The sequence below is a fragment of the Athene cunicularia genome (assembly GCF_003259725.1).
Source record: "Athene cunicularia isolate RWA chromosome 1 unlocalized genomic scaffold, athCun1 chr1_part1, whole genome shotgun sequence".
Lineage (NCBI taxonomy): Eukaryota > Metazoa > Chordata > Aves > Strigiformes > Strigidae > Athene > Athene cunicularia.
In genome coordinates, this window is record NW_020799091.1 from 56,150,822 (window position 1) to 56,165,963 (window position 15,142).

General features: G+C 35.4%; 1 protein-coding gene across 23 annotated transcripts in view; it reads right to left on the reverse strand.

Moving 5' to 3' along the window:
* DOCK9 (dedicator of cytokinesis 9) overlaps positions 1 to 15,142 on the reverse strand; it is a 115,046-nt gene that overhangs the window by 59,205 nt on the left and 40,699 nt on the right. For all 23 annotated transcript variants that reach the window (XM_026853516.1, XM_026852588.1, XM_026853010.1 and 20 more), the window contains exons 10-23: positions 11,474 to 11,548; positions 11,236 to 11,376; positions 10,664 to 10,864; positions 10,402 to 10,524; positions 7,949 to 8,031; positions 7,379 to 7,501; positions 5,506 to 5,585; positions 5,237 to 5,424; positions 5,050 to 5,115; positions 3,264 to 3,356; positions 2,855 to 2,978; positions 2,371 to 2,492; positions 911 to 997; positions 179 to 268 (exon numbers count right to left, since the gene is read on the reverse strand). In XM_026853516.1, coding sequence (XP_026709317.1) covers positions 179 to 268; positions 911 to 997; positions 2,371 to 2,492; positions 2,855 to 2,978; positions 3,264 to 3,356; positions 5,050 to 5,115; positions 5,237 to 5,424; positions 5,506 to 5,585; positions 7,379 to 7,501; positions 7,949 to 8,031; positions 10,402 to 10,524; positions 10,664 to 10,864; positions 11,236 to 11,376; positions 11,474 to 11,548 — 1,596 coding nt within the window. The remainder of the gene's footprint in view (positions 1 to 178; positions 269 to 910; positions 998 to 2,370; positions 2,493 to 2,854; positions 2,979 to 3,263; positions 3,357 to 5,049; positions 5,116 to 5,236; positions 5,425 to 5,505; positions 5,586 to 7,378; positions 7,502 to 7,948; positions 8,032 to 10,401; positions 10,525 to 10,663; positions 10,865 to 11,235; positions 11,377 to 11,473; positions 11,549 to 15,142) is intronic.

Sequence of the window (15,142 nt, forward strand, 5' to 3'; positions counted from 1 at the left end):
TATTTACTCGTGGTTTCCTCTTACACTGCAATTGTAAACTTATCTAGGACAGAAAGTATCTTTTTACTCTTTTTATAATACATATTCCATTAATGAGACCTAGAAAATCTCTGAAGTGCTTAGGTTTTGCAAAAGTATAAATAAATATTAAAACCTGTTATTCACTGCCATTTTATACCTTAAGATATTTTACAAGATCAGTTCCTAGTGCACGAGCTCCTGACTCTGTTTTCTGACAGTACTGAAAAAAATTATGCAAGTGCTGGTCCTGTCAAAAAACAAAAAGAACAACAAATTAAGCAATATCATTACCATCCACAATCCAAAACAGAACATACGAAAAATATTTCTATACAGAAATCCATATAACTGCCTATAGATTCAATTTTCAAAAATAATTGAGGTACACTACTCCAGAGACTAATTTAGTCTACAGGTAACACTGAACTTAACCCAATAAGAAATTTCCAGTGATTTTTAAATTATACATTATACAAAACACCACCTATATTTGCTTCAAACCAACTGACATGCAGAAAATACCATACTTAATATAAGTTATCCCAACTGATCATAATATGTATTTTATAAGCAGCTATATAACAGGACTCATTGCTTTGTAGGCATGCCAGTAAATAGCTTTCAAACAAGTATGACCTCTCATCTAATAGGAAAATTCAGATTGGAATGTTTGACAATGTTAGATGAAAGTGTCATATTTTTAATTGCTTCCTTTTAAGATCTGCTGTTTTTCACAGCTGATGTGAAAGAGTTAACATGCAGACTGACCAAGAGACAAAAAAGATATCAGCATACAGAGTTTAAGAATCTTCCCAATTATTGTATATACATATAGCAAACATACATTATTCCTAAAACTTTCTCTAATTTAATTGGTTTTGTAACTCACCTGCGTATACACAGTTGACACCAGATGAGTGGATATTTTTAACAGTTGTTTGCCTCCATCTACCCATTTAATTTCAGGACCAGAATGCTGCACACACAGATGCAGAGGAAAAGTAAAATAATGTAGCAGTATACTAGAGTAAATTTGTTTACAGTACCACAAAACCCACTTTTTTTTAAAAAAAAAAACCCAAACAAAACAGGTTGAAGAAATGTGTGCAATGAACAAATTCATTTAAAAAAAGGAAAATTATGCAGGCAATATTACCAAAACCATTTATGAAGATTAAAATGTTATTTAAAAGTCCCACAGTAGTTTTTTCACTGGCTAACAAAATTACTTTTCTGTAAGCCACAGATTTCATGTGACAAGTCTGCAAAGAAACTTTTGACTAGAGAGAAATATCTACTATTTTTCTGTGAAAAATAAACTAAAGAATTTCCACAGACACAGTTTAAACCTTAACTAGGTCACTGACAGGTAGCAGCCAGTGCTTCCTTCCCATCCCACTTCAAAAGAATGGAGAATGGGAATACTCAGCTGTCTACCCTGACAACCAGTTAGGGAGAGAATTTACTGCTATATCCACAACTAGTCATATTGGTTCTAAACTTCTACCAATGGGCATGAGCAGAGATGAATAGCAGAGGCATAAAGAATACACCTACAATGTGAAAAGATGGAAGATGTGAAGGAGACGATGGTTGGAAAGCTTACAGCAGAGTTTTAAAAAGTGGTAGAACAGGAGGAGAGCAGCACCTCTTGCAGTTGATTTTAGGCCTCTTCCTCCAAAATGAGTCAATTTTGTCTCTGCATTTCATTCTCTTAGTCAAATCCCCTATCACATTTTACATTTTGTATCCCTCTTGGTATTATTTTTATTACTACAACTTTGCAAGCTTTCTGCTTTGAAAAATACAACCATAAAATTTCACTAGTGAAGTATAAAGATCACAAAAATCAAGATGTGAGAATAAGACTTTTTCAGGAATAAAGGACTTACTGAAAGGAGACAGCATGAAATGCTAAAAAAAATTTAGTAAAGGACTTCAGATTATTTACATATCTTCATAAACTCAAAATAGTTTAATTAATTTTAAAATTACTGTAATATCTAGTTAATTATTACTATAAAAAAATAAAATGTAAACATTTCCTAAGTACATCAGTGAAATAAGAACAGAAATAAGTACTTAATTTAAATGAAAAACTATATTAGGGCAGGTTCAAACTCTTGTAAAAGTCAGAATTTAGTCATCAGTTTTGTCTCCCATTTCTGTTTGAATTTGTTTGTTTCCTCTAAGTCAGATTTCTAACTTTTGCAAAGCACTCCATTTCAATTATAACAGAAAAAGAAATTCTACTAGAAAATTACTTAAATCTTATAAGACTGGGGAATTACAACCAAGCCTTCTCTCCACATCTTTTTTTAAAGATTAAAGCGATTTTATATAACATACCTTTCCAACCCCCACTTCTTGATGACTAAGATAGCCTGATGGAAGATTTGCTGACACTGGGATGTGTTGCTCATTGGTCACCACTCTTCCATCTTTTATTAGAGGAAGCCAAGAATATCCAACTATGGAACACGAAAGCTAAGTAAATTTAACTATGTTATGAATCTTTACATAAATCTTTACGGAAGTCTCACTGTACACTTCGCACACGTAATTCATAAACCAGAAAAGGTTACTGTAAGGGCCAAATAATTTAAACACTAATAATTATAAATAATTAGAAGCAAATTGTCACTGAGTTTGAAAAAAACATACATTTGATAGACATTCTAAAATAACATTTGAAAGATTTAAATTAAAAGAAAGCTTTCAGTTAGTATAATGTAATTAGAAAGCATTACATGGATCACAAAAATCATGAGTTACCAGATAAGCATACTTCATAAAATTTCCCCAGTAGTTACTGAAAGTAAAGCATACAAACCTTGTGTTTCAATAACATCTCTCTTCTTTGTACTCCCTTTGCTTGAATTATCACAGCTGACATGGTAGAAGGTGAACAACAAATGGTGCTTTTCATGTAACTGAGTGGGCAATTCTATTTTAATCTGAAAGGCAAAGAGTCACAACCTTTGTAGAAGCCTTCAGCTAGAACAGTAGCAAGCCTTACTGGTTGCGCGCTTAAAACAGCAATTCCAGGCTATATGTTATCTGAACCAAGATCAAAAATCTAACACACAAAACTTACAAAAAATTTACTTGGAGTGAGAAGGAGGGGGTCTGATTTAACTGAAATAATTATCAAGGACTCTGTAATCCTCAAATCTTTTCTTGTATTTTTGAAACTTACACAATACCTAAATCAGTAAAAGTTACTGAGAAAGGTAGCTTACCTCATCATAAAACTCTGGATTTTGATGATGATGGAGAACAGCAGCAAACGCACTTCTAATAAATACTGGTCCACCTGGCCTACCATAGATACACTAATAATAGAGAAAAGAACAAAAAAACACTTCTGTGATCCTTTTTCACTCTTTTAGAATCTCTTTCACCTAGAATATGAAATATTTTAACTTGTGTTTAACTTGGCTCCTTTGCACAGACAGGAGATTACATGATCTGTAGTTTGCCTTCTGTGCAACAGAGCTGACACTGAATTCACCTCAGGATTCCTATATGTTTTTTCCACTGTTCTTGCAGGCACCTCTTATACTGTGGTAGCTCATAAACAAACACAGAGCTTGGCTCTGCAGTTGATCTAAAGCTTTACTGGTTTAACTTTAAAAATTCCTCCTATGAAGTAGGCATACTGGTTGGTGAAATTGGCTGCTCGAGGCTTGGATGGGCACACGCTTTTCTGGGTAAAAAAATGTCTGGATGGCCGGGCCTGAAGAGTTGTGGTGAACGGAGTTAAATCCGGTTGGTGGCCGGTCACCAGTGGTGTCCCCCAGGGCTCGGTTTTGGGGCCACTCCTGTTTAACATCTTTATTGATGATCTAGAGGAGGGGATAGAGTGCACCCTCAGTCAGTTTGCAGATGACACCCAGCTGGGTGGGAATGTTGATCTGCTTGAGGGTAGGGAGGCTCTGCAGAGAGACCTGGACAGGCTGGAGCCATGGGCTGGGGCCAACTGGAGGAGTTTCCATAAGGCCAAATGCCGGGGGCTGCTCTTGGGCCACAACAACCCCCAGCAGCGCTACAGGCTTGGGGAGGAGTGGCTGGAGAGCTGCCAGTCAGAGAGGGACCTGGGGGGGTTGATTGACAGCTGGCTGAACAGGAGCCAGCAGTGTGCCCAGGGGGCCAAGAAGGCCAATGGCATCCTGGCTTGTGTCAGCAACAGCGTGGCCAGCAGGGACAGGGAAGGGATCTGACCCCTGTCCTCGGCACTGGTGAGTCCGCCCCTCGATTCCTGTGTTCAGTTTTGGGCCCCTCACTACAAAAAGGACATTGAATGACTTGAGCATATCCAGAGAAGGGCAACGAAGCTGGTGCAGGGTCTGGAGCACAGGTCGTACGGGGAGCGGCTGAGGGAACTGGGGGTGTTTAGTCTGGAGAAGAGGAGGCTGAGGAGAGACCTCGTCACCCTCTACAGCTACCTGAAAGGAGGTTGCAGAGAGCTGGGGATGAGTCTCTTTAACCAAGTAATAAGTGACAGGACAAGAGGTAATGGCCTCACGTTGTGCCGGGGAAGGTTTAGACTAGGTATCAGGAAGCATTTATTTACAGAACAGGTTGTTAGACGTTGGAATGGGCTTCCCAGGGCAGTGGTGGAGGTGTTCAAGAGTAGGGTCGACTTAGGGGGTAAGTGCTTACAGCGCTTATCCCTATAGCGCTTAGAAATATGCTGTAGTTGGGAACTGTCAGTGTTAAGCTAATGGTTGGACTGGATGATCTTCAAGGTCTTTTTCAACCTAGATGATTCTGTGATTCTGTGTAAGCCACCCTTGTTTGCAACAAGTTTATTCTCGAAATTTTTGTTGATATCAAGAAATTAAATGCTCTGAGGGTTCTTTAGTAATCTTTTGTATCAAAACCAAGCAAGTCATCTAGAAGTTAGTCTTATGGCAAATTCAGAATGAGGACAGAAAGCCGCCATTCCAAACTGGATAAATTAATCCAGTATTAATGTGTTTCTTAGTTAACTATTTTATCAGTCACAAAAATCAAAAGACTAACCTTTAAAGGCAAAGAATCCTCTTCATCAGAATCCTTGAACTCAATGCATACCGCAATGTTTCTAGCCTAAAGCAGTATTTAAAAACAAAAACCCAAATACTTAATCATAAGGATCATCACAAATATAATATGTAAATAATCTTAATGAAACCTGTGGAAGAAGAACGTACAGCTTCCTTGTACTCACCTTTGCAAAAGACTTTTGACTGTCATATTTCAAGTGCTTTGGATAAACATAAAGATGATTGTTGTAGATGGTGAAAGGCTGAGTGTGTTTTGGTATACAGGGAACAAATTCCTCTATTTCAAATGTTATTAGTGCCTTGGTACTGTTTTCAAACTGTTTCATGGGAATGTACGATGAGTTAACATAATCTGAAAATACATTAAAAAAACAATAAAAAACTGAAGAGAAAAAGCCTGACTCTCCATTTAACAATGTTTATTAATACTTACTTGGAAAATCTGGTGACACATTATCAATCGTAACATCCAGATTTCCTAAAATAACAGGAAGTTTGGCCATCTTTTCAGGTCTATAGGAAGGAAAAAAACCTCAAAGTCAGGCTAAATGCAAAACAGTCAGATGCCAGAGAAAAGAGATAATAGGAAACAGAGGCAAAAGTAATATCCTGAAATAGGAGTATGAGAGGAAAGGTGGTTTGGGGGTGGATGACTGATCTGTTCTCACTTCTTGCCTAGATTCACAGTTTTCTTCTCCTTTAAATTCTCCTCCCCCACAAAAAAAAAGAGTAAGGTTTTATTCACAACTGTGGAAAAGATTAAGAAAAACCATGATAATTTTCTTTAAATCAAAATGAAAGCCTCTGTTGAAGATAGGTTTTGTTCGTCATGTAATATCTCACTATCATTTGCAACAAAGACAGGACCTATGAGCTTTATAAATCTCAATGGCCAGTGATAAGCATTTATGGTAATGGTATAAACTTGGGGGAAGAGCAAAGGGGGAAAGAAATTGGTAAGTTAACAAAATGAGTCTTCTACTCAGCAATTTTCTTTCCTACCTCCTCCTTTTTCTAGAGTGAAAACTCACCTTGCAAAATATTTACCATTAACACACCTACTGTGAAGTTTCTTAGATGTTATAACGTAGCTAACTCAGAAATATGATTTGAAGTAGGAATATTTTCCATGTTGAAACAGCAGTGCAGAGTGAAGATAGTCAGCAGTGTGATTTTTTAAAAATTATTATTATTGCAGAGGAAAGGGATGCAAAACTTTCCCAAAATGCAATCCCATGCTGTAAAAGCAAACAACTTTTTCTGGCTGCAGTCTGGATTCTAATTCCAGTAGCTAAGCCTTAGACGTTACAATCTCTTTCTTACTAAAATTCATGTGAAATACTAGACACGATTCCACAAGCAGGATGCTGAAAATGCCAAAAGCATTTCCTTAATTCACAAGGTAAGGTGATGTGGCAGACTAAATTACTGTATTAGTTTCAATTTCAGTAATACTATTTATGGCGAGGAGTATCACTACACAGCAATTTCAATGTTATGTAAACTTCAATGAAACTTTAAGCAGCTTGCTAAAATGGACTTGAAATATCTATTGCAAACCTCATTTCCTTATCAGATTTGGTAAGCAAAAATTAAAAATAAAGAAACTCTAGCTCGAGCCTTTTGCAATTAGTGATTGTTCAAATTAATACAACTCCAACTAACTGTACCAAAACAGAAGTGAAAATGTCTTTGCAATTCAGCAAAGATTGTTCTATTATTTTACGTCCTAATTAATAAGAAAGGGGATTAAAACTAGTTTATTAATAGGATTATTTGTCAGTAGGATATTCTTAAGCCTTGCACACAAACTGATGCAGTCTTTAGGAATACGTTGTAAAAAAGGATGACCAATGTTCTGTTATTTAGGCATCCTGAACCACATGCACTCCCAAGGAAGCACTCCCAGAGCTAGCATTCTCTGTCCAAGATCAGTAAACCTATGATTTATGCTCATACTTGTTTTCATTTGAGAACCAGAAGAGTGTATTGTGCAAGCATAACTCCTAACACAGAGCTATTTCAGAATATGATGCTTACTGCATGTTAGACATGGCATAATACTTGAGTCCTGCTCATAGCCCCCGAACAGTGCAAAGGAAAGGTCAGTAGATTGAATGAAGGCCCTAATTATATTTATAAAACTTCTATATTTGAAGTGAAAAACACGTAAATACCTACATCAAAAGATTAGATGCTTCAGTTGAAGACCTAAGAAAAAATGCTGGGGCATGGGGTGGGGGTGTGTGTTAAGGGGTGGTTGGTTGGTTTGCTTTTATTTTTTGAAGTGCAGAAATTAGACTTACTTCCTGAAATCTGCCAACAATTTCAGCATGTCTTCATTTGAAAGCTTATTACTGTCTTGTCTGAAGAGAGGAGAAAATCTTGCATTTTTGTCCAGGGTTCCTGAGGCATCTTTAAACAGCGTCCTGGAAGTCAAAGTCTTGCTTTCAGCTAAGTTTATGAAAGTATGGAAATTCACTGCAGCAAATTTCTTTACTACAGATTAGAACATACTGCACCATCCTTCAGGTTAAGCATTTAATACTCTTGTCATTGTAGGTGAGTTTTAACATATAAATAGCTCAGTCTAACAAATCAAGGGTAAACCATTGCTTTCTTAGTAAAATAAAAAATATTGACAGTAGAAAACAGTTGGCAATATTCAATGGTTTGAATAACAGTATAATGAATGTTTATAACTATTTCCTATTACAGAGTTGAAGTCTAAAAGTTTGTCATAAATCACTGGTTAACTGAAAGTAAAACAAAAAAAAAATTTAAATAGTACATTAAGTCTTAGGAGAAGTGAGATACAGAAAATAATGTTAAAGGAAAGTTAGGAAAAAATACAGATTGACAAGAACTGTCCTTACCTAGCTGCCCATGCAAAAGGCATTCTATATTGACCTAATCTCTGGCATGCCTGCTTAGCATTCTTCAAAACTTTCTGCGCAGCCTACAAGGGACATAAGAAATATCCATGTTTTAAAAACTTTTTTTTTTTTTCCACTGTTAGTACACAAGAAATACCAACATACTGACACCAATATGAATTGGAATCTTCTTCTTTAGAAGATTAATCCCAAGTATGTGAGTGAAAGACAGATGAAAAGACTTCTTAAAAATTCATTTCAAATTAAACAAGGCCTGCTGATTTCACAGCATTTCATGAGTGAAAACACAAACCTATCTACACTTCCAATAATACATATTTAATTAAGCAAGAAAAAGTTACATACAGAACTCAAACAAAAGATAAAGCAAAATTCAACTGTTTAAGATAAAATTGTGACTCTAGATAAAACATTTCCCCCCAACTTGCTCCCCTATTCACCAACCAGTCTATGTACTAGAACACATTCCTACAGAATAAATAGTAAAATACTTTGCAATACTTTCATTACAAGTACACGCAGAATATGTAGAGGAGTTTTATGAAGATCACATGGACAATCCTATGTATGGACACTGCAACATTGTTTTCATTAAAACTTTAAGGTTTTGGTTCTGATAACTTTTTAAGTGACAAAAGAATTCCATTATATAGAACTGACATGTATAACAATCACAGCTAGAAGCCCACTAGCTTGAAGACGTTCAACAGAGCTGAACCACTTGAGCTAATGCAGAAGCTCATGACGGGGCAGCGGGCTTTTATTTTCCAGAAACCAGCTGCTTCTATCTGCCTAAACAGACCAAAATTATTTGCCAGAAGCAAAAAACTACAGTGTAAACATGCCTGAATGTTATCCCTGATCTACGCTGTTGACATTATGAAGAGCTGTTTCTATTAGTGTTTTGTTTGAGACAACTCTCTATCATCTGTTCCTGTAAAAAGGGGGAAATTGCACTCAGAATCATAGAACCTTAATAAGTAATCATCATTAATCCACTGTATTCAATAATCTCTTGTCTACAGAATTGCTGCATCCATTTTTCCTTTTTATTGACCAGAGTAGCAGTTCTGCAGGGAACTGGAACTTGCTCACTGCACTGACACACATGGGAGGTCTATATAGCTGTTACTGTTCTGTTTTGTTTCAAATTAATACGGTGTAATTCCTGAGAACAAGAACATTAAAAAAAAAAAAATCAAACTAAGTGTTCAACTGCACAAAATTATAAGCAAATGAATACCATAAATGACAGAATAAATTAATATAACCACAAATGTTCCTATTTGCTACTCCTGTAGTACAAGGCAACAAAGTCTAGAACTTAAGCATCAAATTTGGGAACACTTTGGCTTGTTTAACCTTCCCATGTGGCTCAGGCCCAAGACCACCAAAAATCAGTTACTCAGTTCAGGTTTGTTTTAACTCAGTAACAGTCAGCATACACTTCAAAACCAGATTCCTAAAATACAAAGCTGCTGTTTTCCAACGACAACTGAAAAAAATCTTAAACATTCCTGGAAAAGCAAATCACTAGTCTGATCTATATTAAGACCCAGTGAAAAATACAGCTTTTTTACATGTAGCTTAGCCAGCATTAAATCAGTAGGAAAGAACACTCTTCCTCTGAAGAGACTGAAAGTTAACCCTTCCTTTCTCCCTTTCACCAGCTGAAAACAGGAAGAACGTCAACAGTAGCTGACATTTCTTACAAAAAAAACTCTTCTCCCGGTCCAACTCTTTAAGCACAACTGTAAATCAACAAAATTCACTTTTTCTTCAGCAACAAACTAAAAGCAACAACTGACAAAGCTTCTTGTAGATTTGTTTCAGGAAACATTAAAATGTTATGTCATCCTAGACCCCTCAAGTTATTTCAGTGTTTTATTTCCAAAAGTGATTTGGAGTTCTATCAAATCTGCAAAATATTTAATACATAAAAACAGTCTTAATGATCTCAGTGGTTCTTGAACGAAAAAACAGCAAGAGTTAAGATGAAGTTACAGTAAACTATGGTCACCAAAAAGCGAGACAATGGAAAAGTCAACAACAACGATACAGTGAATAAGATGCATTAACTAAGACAGACATACAGGTAAATTCTGACCTATATTTAAAATGTCATTGTTCAACAATTTTCAACTTTCACACTATAGTCTAATACACCTCAAAACAGATTATTTAAAGCCATTATAAAAATTACAGATGTCACAATTTTAAAAAGCTAAATAAATGTTTTCTAATAAAGTTAGACTATCTATAATGTTTCAATTAATAATAGTTAGTAGTAATAACTACAACTTACTAAATCAAACCATCCAGTTATCAAGATTTCCTATAAAAGAACTAAGCTTTTGATTGATATTTATCAATCTGAAATCAACCTGTCTTGCCTCAGCATTTTTTTCATGCCACAGAAGAAGATAACATACCTTTGAAGAATCTGAACTTTTCATATATGGTTCAGCACAATGTGTAATACTTCCCTGTAATACTTTTTCTATTCTAGCCACAAGGAAAATGTCAGTATGAGGACATGTGACTGAGAATATTCCCTAGAAATAGAAGAGATAAATATAAAAGGAAATTGCACACACAGTTTAGATAACATAACAAAAAGCCATACAAATCATGTAGGAAAACTTTCTACTTGTAGCCAAAGTCCTACTAATTCTTTAGGTTGCTAGTTCTTACCTGCTTTGGATATTGTAATATAGTTTCATTAATGTCTTGAATTCTGTGTAAGCTATCACCACTGCCATTCATCATTTGTTGAGATGCATTGGGTATCATGTGCCTTACTGAGGCGTGATTCAAATCAACATGGAAATCTGCTGAAATTTTCCGGTTGTTTTTAATATCAAATAGTGATAATGTGACAAAGAAAGGTTCTACCTAGATATTTAAAAAAAGGATCAAGTGTCATTTCTGGAATCTATATATCTATATTACTGTAAAAATGCATATTAAAGGAAGATAAGTAACATTTTTCTGAATAGTTACACACGACCATGATTCTAAATAGTACTGACACGGTATAAAAGATAGTAAAAGAAAAATTCCACTTTCTATAATATACAAGGAGAAGATTAGTAACAAAGTCATTTTTTTTGTAGGATTTAGGCTCTCATTTTGATTTAAAGGAGTAGAAAAAAGGCCACAACGTAAATTTCTCAATCACAGCAAGGAATTCCTGCTATTAAGTTTAGTGCCAACAAAGAAAGACATTCATTATAATATTAACTGAAAAGAATTAGATTATTTACATTTGTTGTTGGTCCTTCTTCATTTTCCGCAACACAGCTTTGCAAATTAAAAGATAAATCATTACACTTCACAAGAATTTTTTTTCCAAACTTCTCTTCAAATGGCTTCACTTCTGGTTCAATACCAGAAAAGTCAAGTTTCTTTAAAAAGAGAAAAGAAAAATTAGGGTAAGTTGTTTCTCATCGCAAAAGGATCAACATAAAGAAAATAACATGCTTCCTTGTAAAAAATTCTAACCTGTGCATCTGGATCTAAGGCAAAAAGTTTAACTCTGCTTTCACTTTTCAGCTTCATTTCTGCTTCTCTGGTACTCTGTTCAAAATAAGAAAAGAAAGTCTTAAAACGACACGATTAAATTAGAGTGGCTTTCAAATTCATTCATTTTTCTGTGATGTTCAAAGCCTTACATGTTTTTTTATTCATTCAGTCTTCTCTCTCTACAACTCCTTAGTTTAAATTGCTCCCTCATGTCCAAGTAAAAAGTGAGAGAAGGCTACTCTCTTCTAAAGGCTTTTCCAGGCCTCAAAACACAAAAACGTACATCAGTAACATGTAACCTTCCAAGTTCCTGGGAAGTACACCCCAGTGTAGCTCATAGCGCTTTGCCTTCTTAAACAATAAATAACTTTCATAACACTATTATAAAAAAAAAAAAAAAGGTATGGATGTAGGTTACAGTTCAGAGCTCTCCTGACATCATAACATTGCTCAGAAAACAACAGGTTACCTAAATTAAGAAACACCATCAGAGCTCTTTTTCTTGGGTTTGGGGTTTTTTTTGTTTGGTTTTATAGTTGTTTTTTAAAAATTTCTTCAGCTCTACTGCCAAAGATGTGGTTTTCCTGTGGGTAAATGTAAAAGCCCCTAAAACTTCCAAAAGGTAAAACCCTCACACTTAGAAGTTACTTTACAAAGCACATTGTAAACTGATCCTGGGATTTGTGGATACCTATCTATTAACAGTAAAACAAAAGTAAAGTGGAAGAAAATAGAATGTGAAAACTGGTGGTATACATAGGTTACTTTTAAAATAAAGGTATTATTTAAAGAGTATTCTATGATTTTTAAAGTCACAGGACATGACAAATAGATATATGCACATGCTAAAATTACCCATGTAGGAGAGTTGCCATTCCCAAAGTAGCTGGCTAAACAGGGACACAAAGTATTATATTACAGACAGGTGTGTATTTTTGGATCAGCCTGTACTGGTTAAAAGAAATTACAAACCCAAAATGCTCATCACTGACCATCAGCTGAAAGTGATCTACTGTCTACATCTGCTTTGCTGCAGGTTGAAGATACTCCTACCATGTCTCAAGAAAAGCAAACAAACAAACGAAAAACCCAACAACAAGAAAAACCCAACAACAAGAAAAACCCAACAACAAGAAAAACCCAACAGCGCTAAGAACTCAAAATCCTTAATCCTATTTTAGGTTGATAATAATAATTTTTAAAAAAGAATTTTACTTTAAGGATGTATTACAGAAGAGAAATTTTTGAGGTGTGATTTTGAGTATTGTTGCTCTAATGATTTTAATTTACTTTACTTTGTCATCTTTAACACACAAACGCACACAGGAGAAAAGACAAGAGTTGCTGTGAAAGACACTTGATACCAGAAGAGTATTGGCAGACTTTGCTTGCTCAACACCTGGTATGATTGAGAAATACAATACAATACAAGCTGAAGAAGTTTAAAGATGGCAAGAAGGTTGTGTGTATGTTTTGGAAAGGGACTAATCAGTGGCAAGAACTGAAGAGGATGATCTAGTCACAGGAATAAGACAGAAACTTTCAGCTAAAGCATCTTGAATAGTTTTAGATTCTTTAGTGTTTTGTGCAAAGACAAGACAGAAATATGCATTTTTAAGTGAGATCAGGGGCAGGCAGGCAGGAGTCAGGAACTGAAAATGTACATAGTCATCGACCCTGTCTACAGCATGGCAGTGACTCTGTAATTCCATTTCCTCATCTGTAAAACAAAACCAATGATTTCCTACCTCAAGGAATACTGGAACCCATAATGGTTAAAGAGGAACTTAGGCACACCAATCATGATAGTCATATAGTTATTTAAGATAGAGGTCTAATTTGTTTTCTCTGAAGATTAAAAAACAAACAACAACAAAAAAACCCCTCTACATTAGCTCTTGGTACTTAAGTTACAGATAAAAGGAATGTGAATTAGGCTAGACAGACAGAGATATATGTGTGCACATCTGTGCACTGAAGCACACAATACCATCTAATTTAATGTTATAAACTAACAGATGTTGATAGAAAAATGAAGGCTTAGAGATGTACTCACAAGGGTTTAACCTCTGCCAAAAGGACTGGTTTCCCCCCCCCCCCCATATTGTCAGGTGCTCTACAATCACCCCTGAAGGAATTTCTCTTTCTTCATAAGGATATAAGGTCAGCTATTGTCAAAATCTCCTTGAACCAACAAAACTAATAGAGCAACTATAAACTCTTCTAAAAGAAGGCTCAATGCCTGGGGATAAAGGAACCAAACCCAAATAACAGCTGAAAAGATAAATGTAAGAAAGAATAGAGAACAAAAAAGTGCTCAAAACAATCAGCATTATATAACGTAATCAAGTTAAGGCACAAACAGTGTACTAATACAAATGAGCAAATTTTTCCCTACACTTTTCCTCAGGGAAAAAAGGCTAGAAAAATACATTAGAGCAAATTATTTTGAAAGGTAGTATTTAGTAAAGATGAACTAGAATGGGAAAATCAAAAAAATTTGAAGGGAATAGAAATTTAAATGTGTTATAACCATGGAATAAGAAAAGCCAGTGCTTAAAGAGCAGAGAAAAATAGCACACTAGAAAATACCTAGCTTAAAGAGCTGCATGCTTCTGACCAGAGGGTTAAGGAAACAGGAGGCAGCATTTGTAGTACCAAACTATATGCAGGTGTTTCATCCCTGAATATAAATCCCCTCTGGAAGTCATACAGAACCCGTTTTCCAATAACTCTGACTACAAAGAAATAAAAACCTTCTATACAATAAGAGCAACTAATTTTATATTTGTTTCAGAAATAAATGTTCATAGCCTCATGTAAGTATGCTGTTTGATGCTTACAGCTCTTCCAAGGAAAATTTCATTGTATGCACCACAATCCAAATTAATTTCCAAACACAGCTGTAGCTAGAGTTAGATTACCACATAATAGCTTTTGTGTACATATCCTAAATTGTTTACAAAGCAGTAACAGAAAGAATTGTCAGCCAATCAATTTGGGTGCTAAAAGCCTGTTAATGTATTCTGACAGGATCTTTTGATATGGTAGCTATTTTAATAGTGTTTTACTGCTTGTTCTCAGTTTATATGCTGCAGTCCCTACGGAAGTAGTTACTAGGTCAGACAAATACTCAGAAAAGAAGGGGAGCTTCAAGACTGCAGGCTGTGCCACTCAGAAGAGAGTAAGGAAGTCAGAGGAAGGAGTTTGTATTCTGCAACTTCAGTGGAAAAAGGTCACCAGCTCCAGTCCTTAAGTGATTTCACAAAATTTTCTCCCTTAAGAGAGCTCACAAAACTTAGTGCAACACACAAGCCACTGATCTAACAAATAAAGACTGTAAATGGGCTGAGGAAAAGTTAATGTTATTTTCTATTTATTTCTAGTTCATTTTATTCTTATTTCTGTTTCTACCACACTTCTGTAAGAGCAAAATTTTACAAACAACAACCATGGCAATATGGGAAGTACCCATGAACTTGCCAGCTCTTACAAACACAAGCATCTTAAAATACATTCACATCATCACTGCTATTAAGTTCCTCTGGACTTCTAACTATAAAAATAAAACCTGACTTTAGGATAACTAGATTTCTATTTAAATACTTTAGCACTTACCTGCATGCAATAACACAATAGAAAATACGC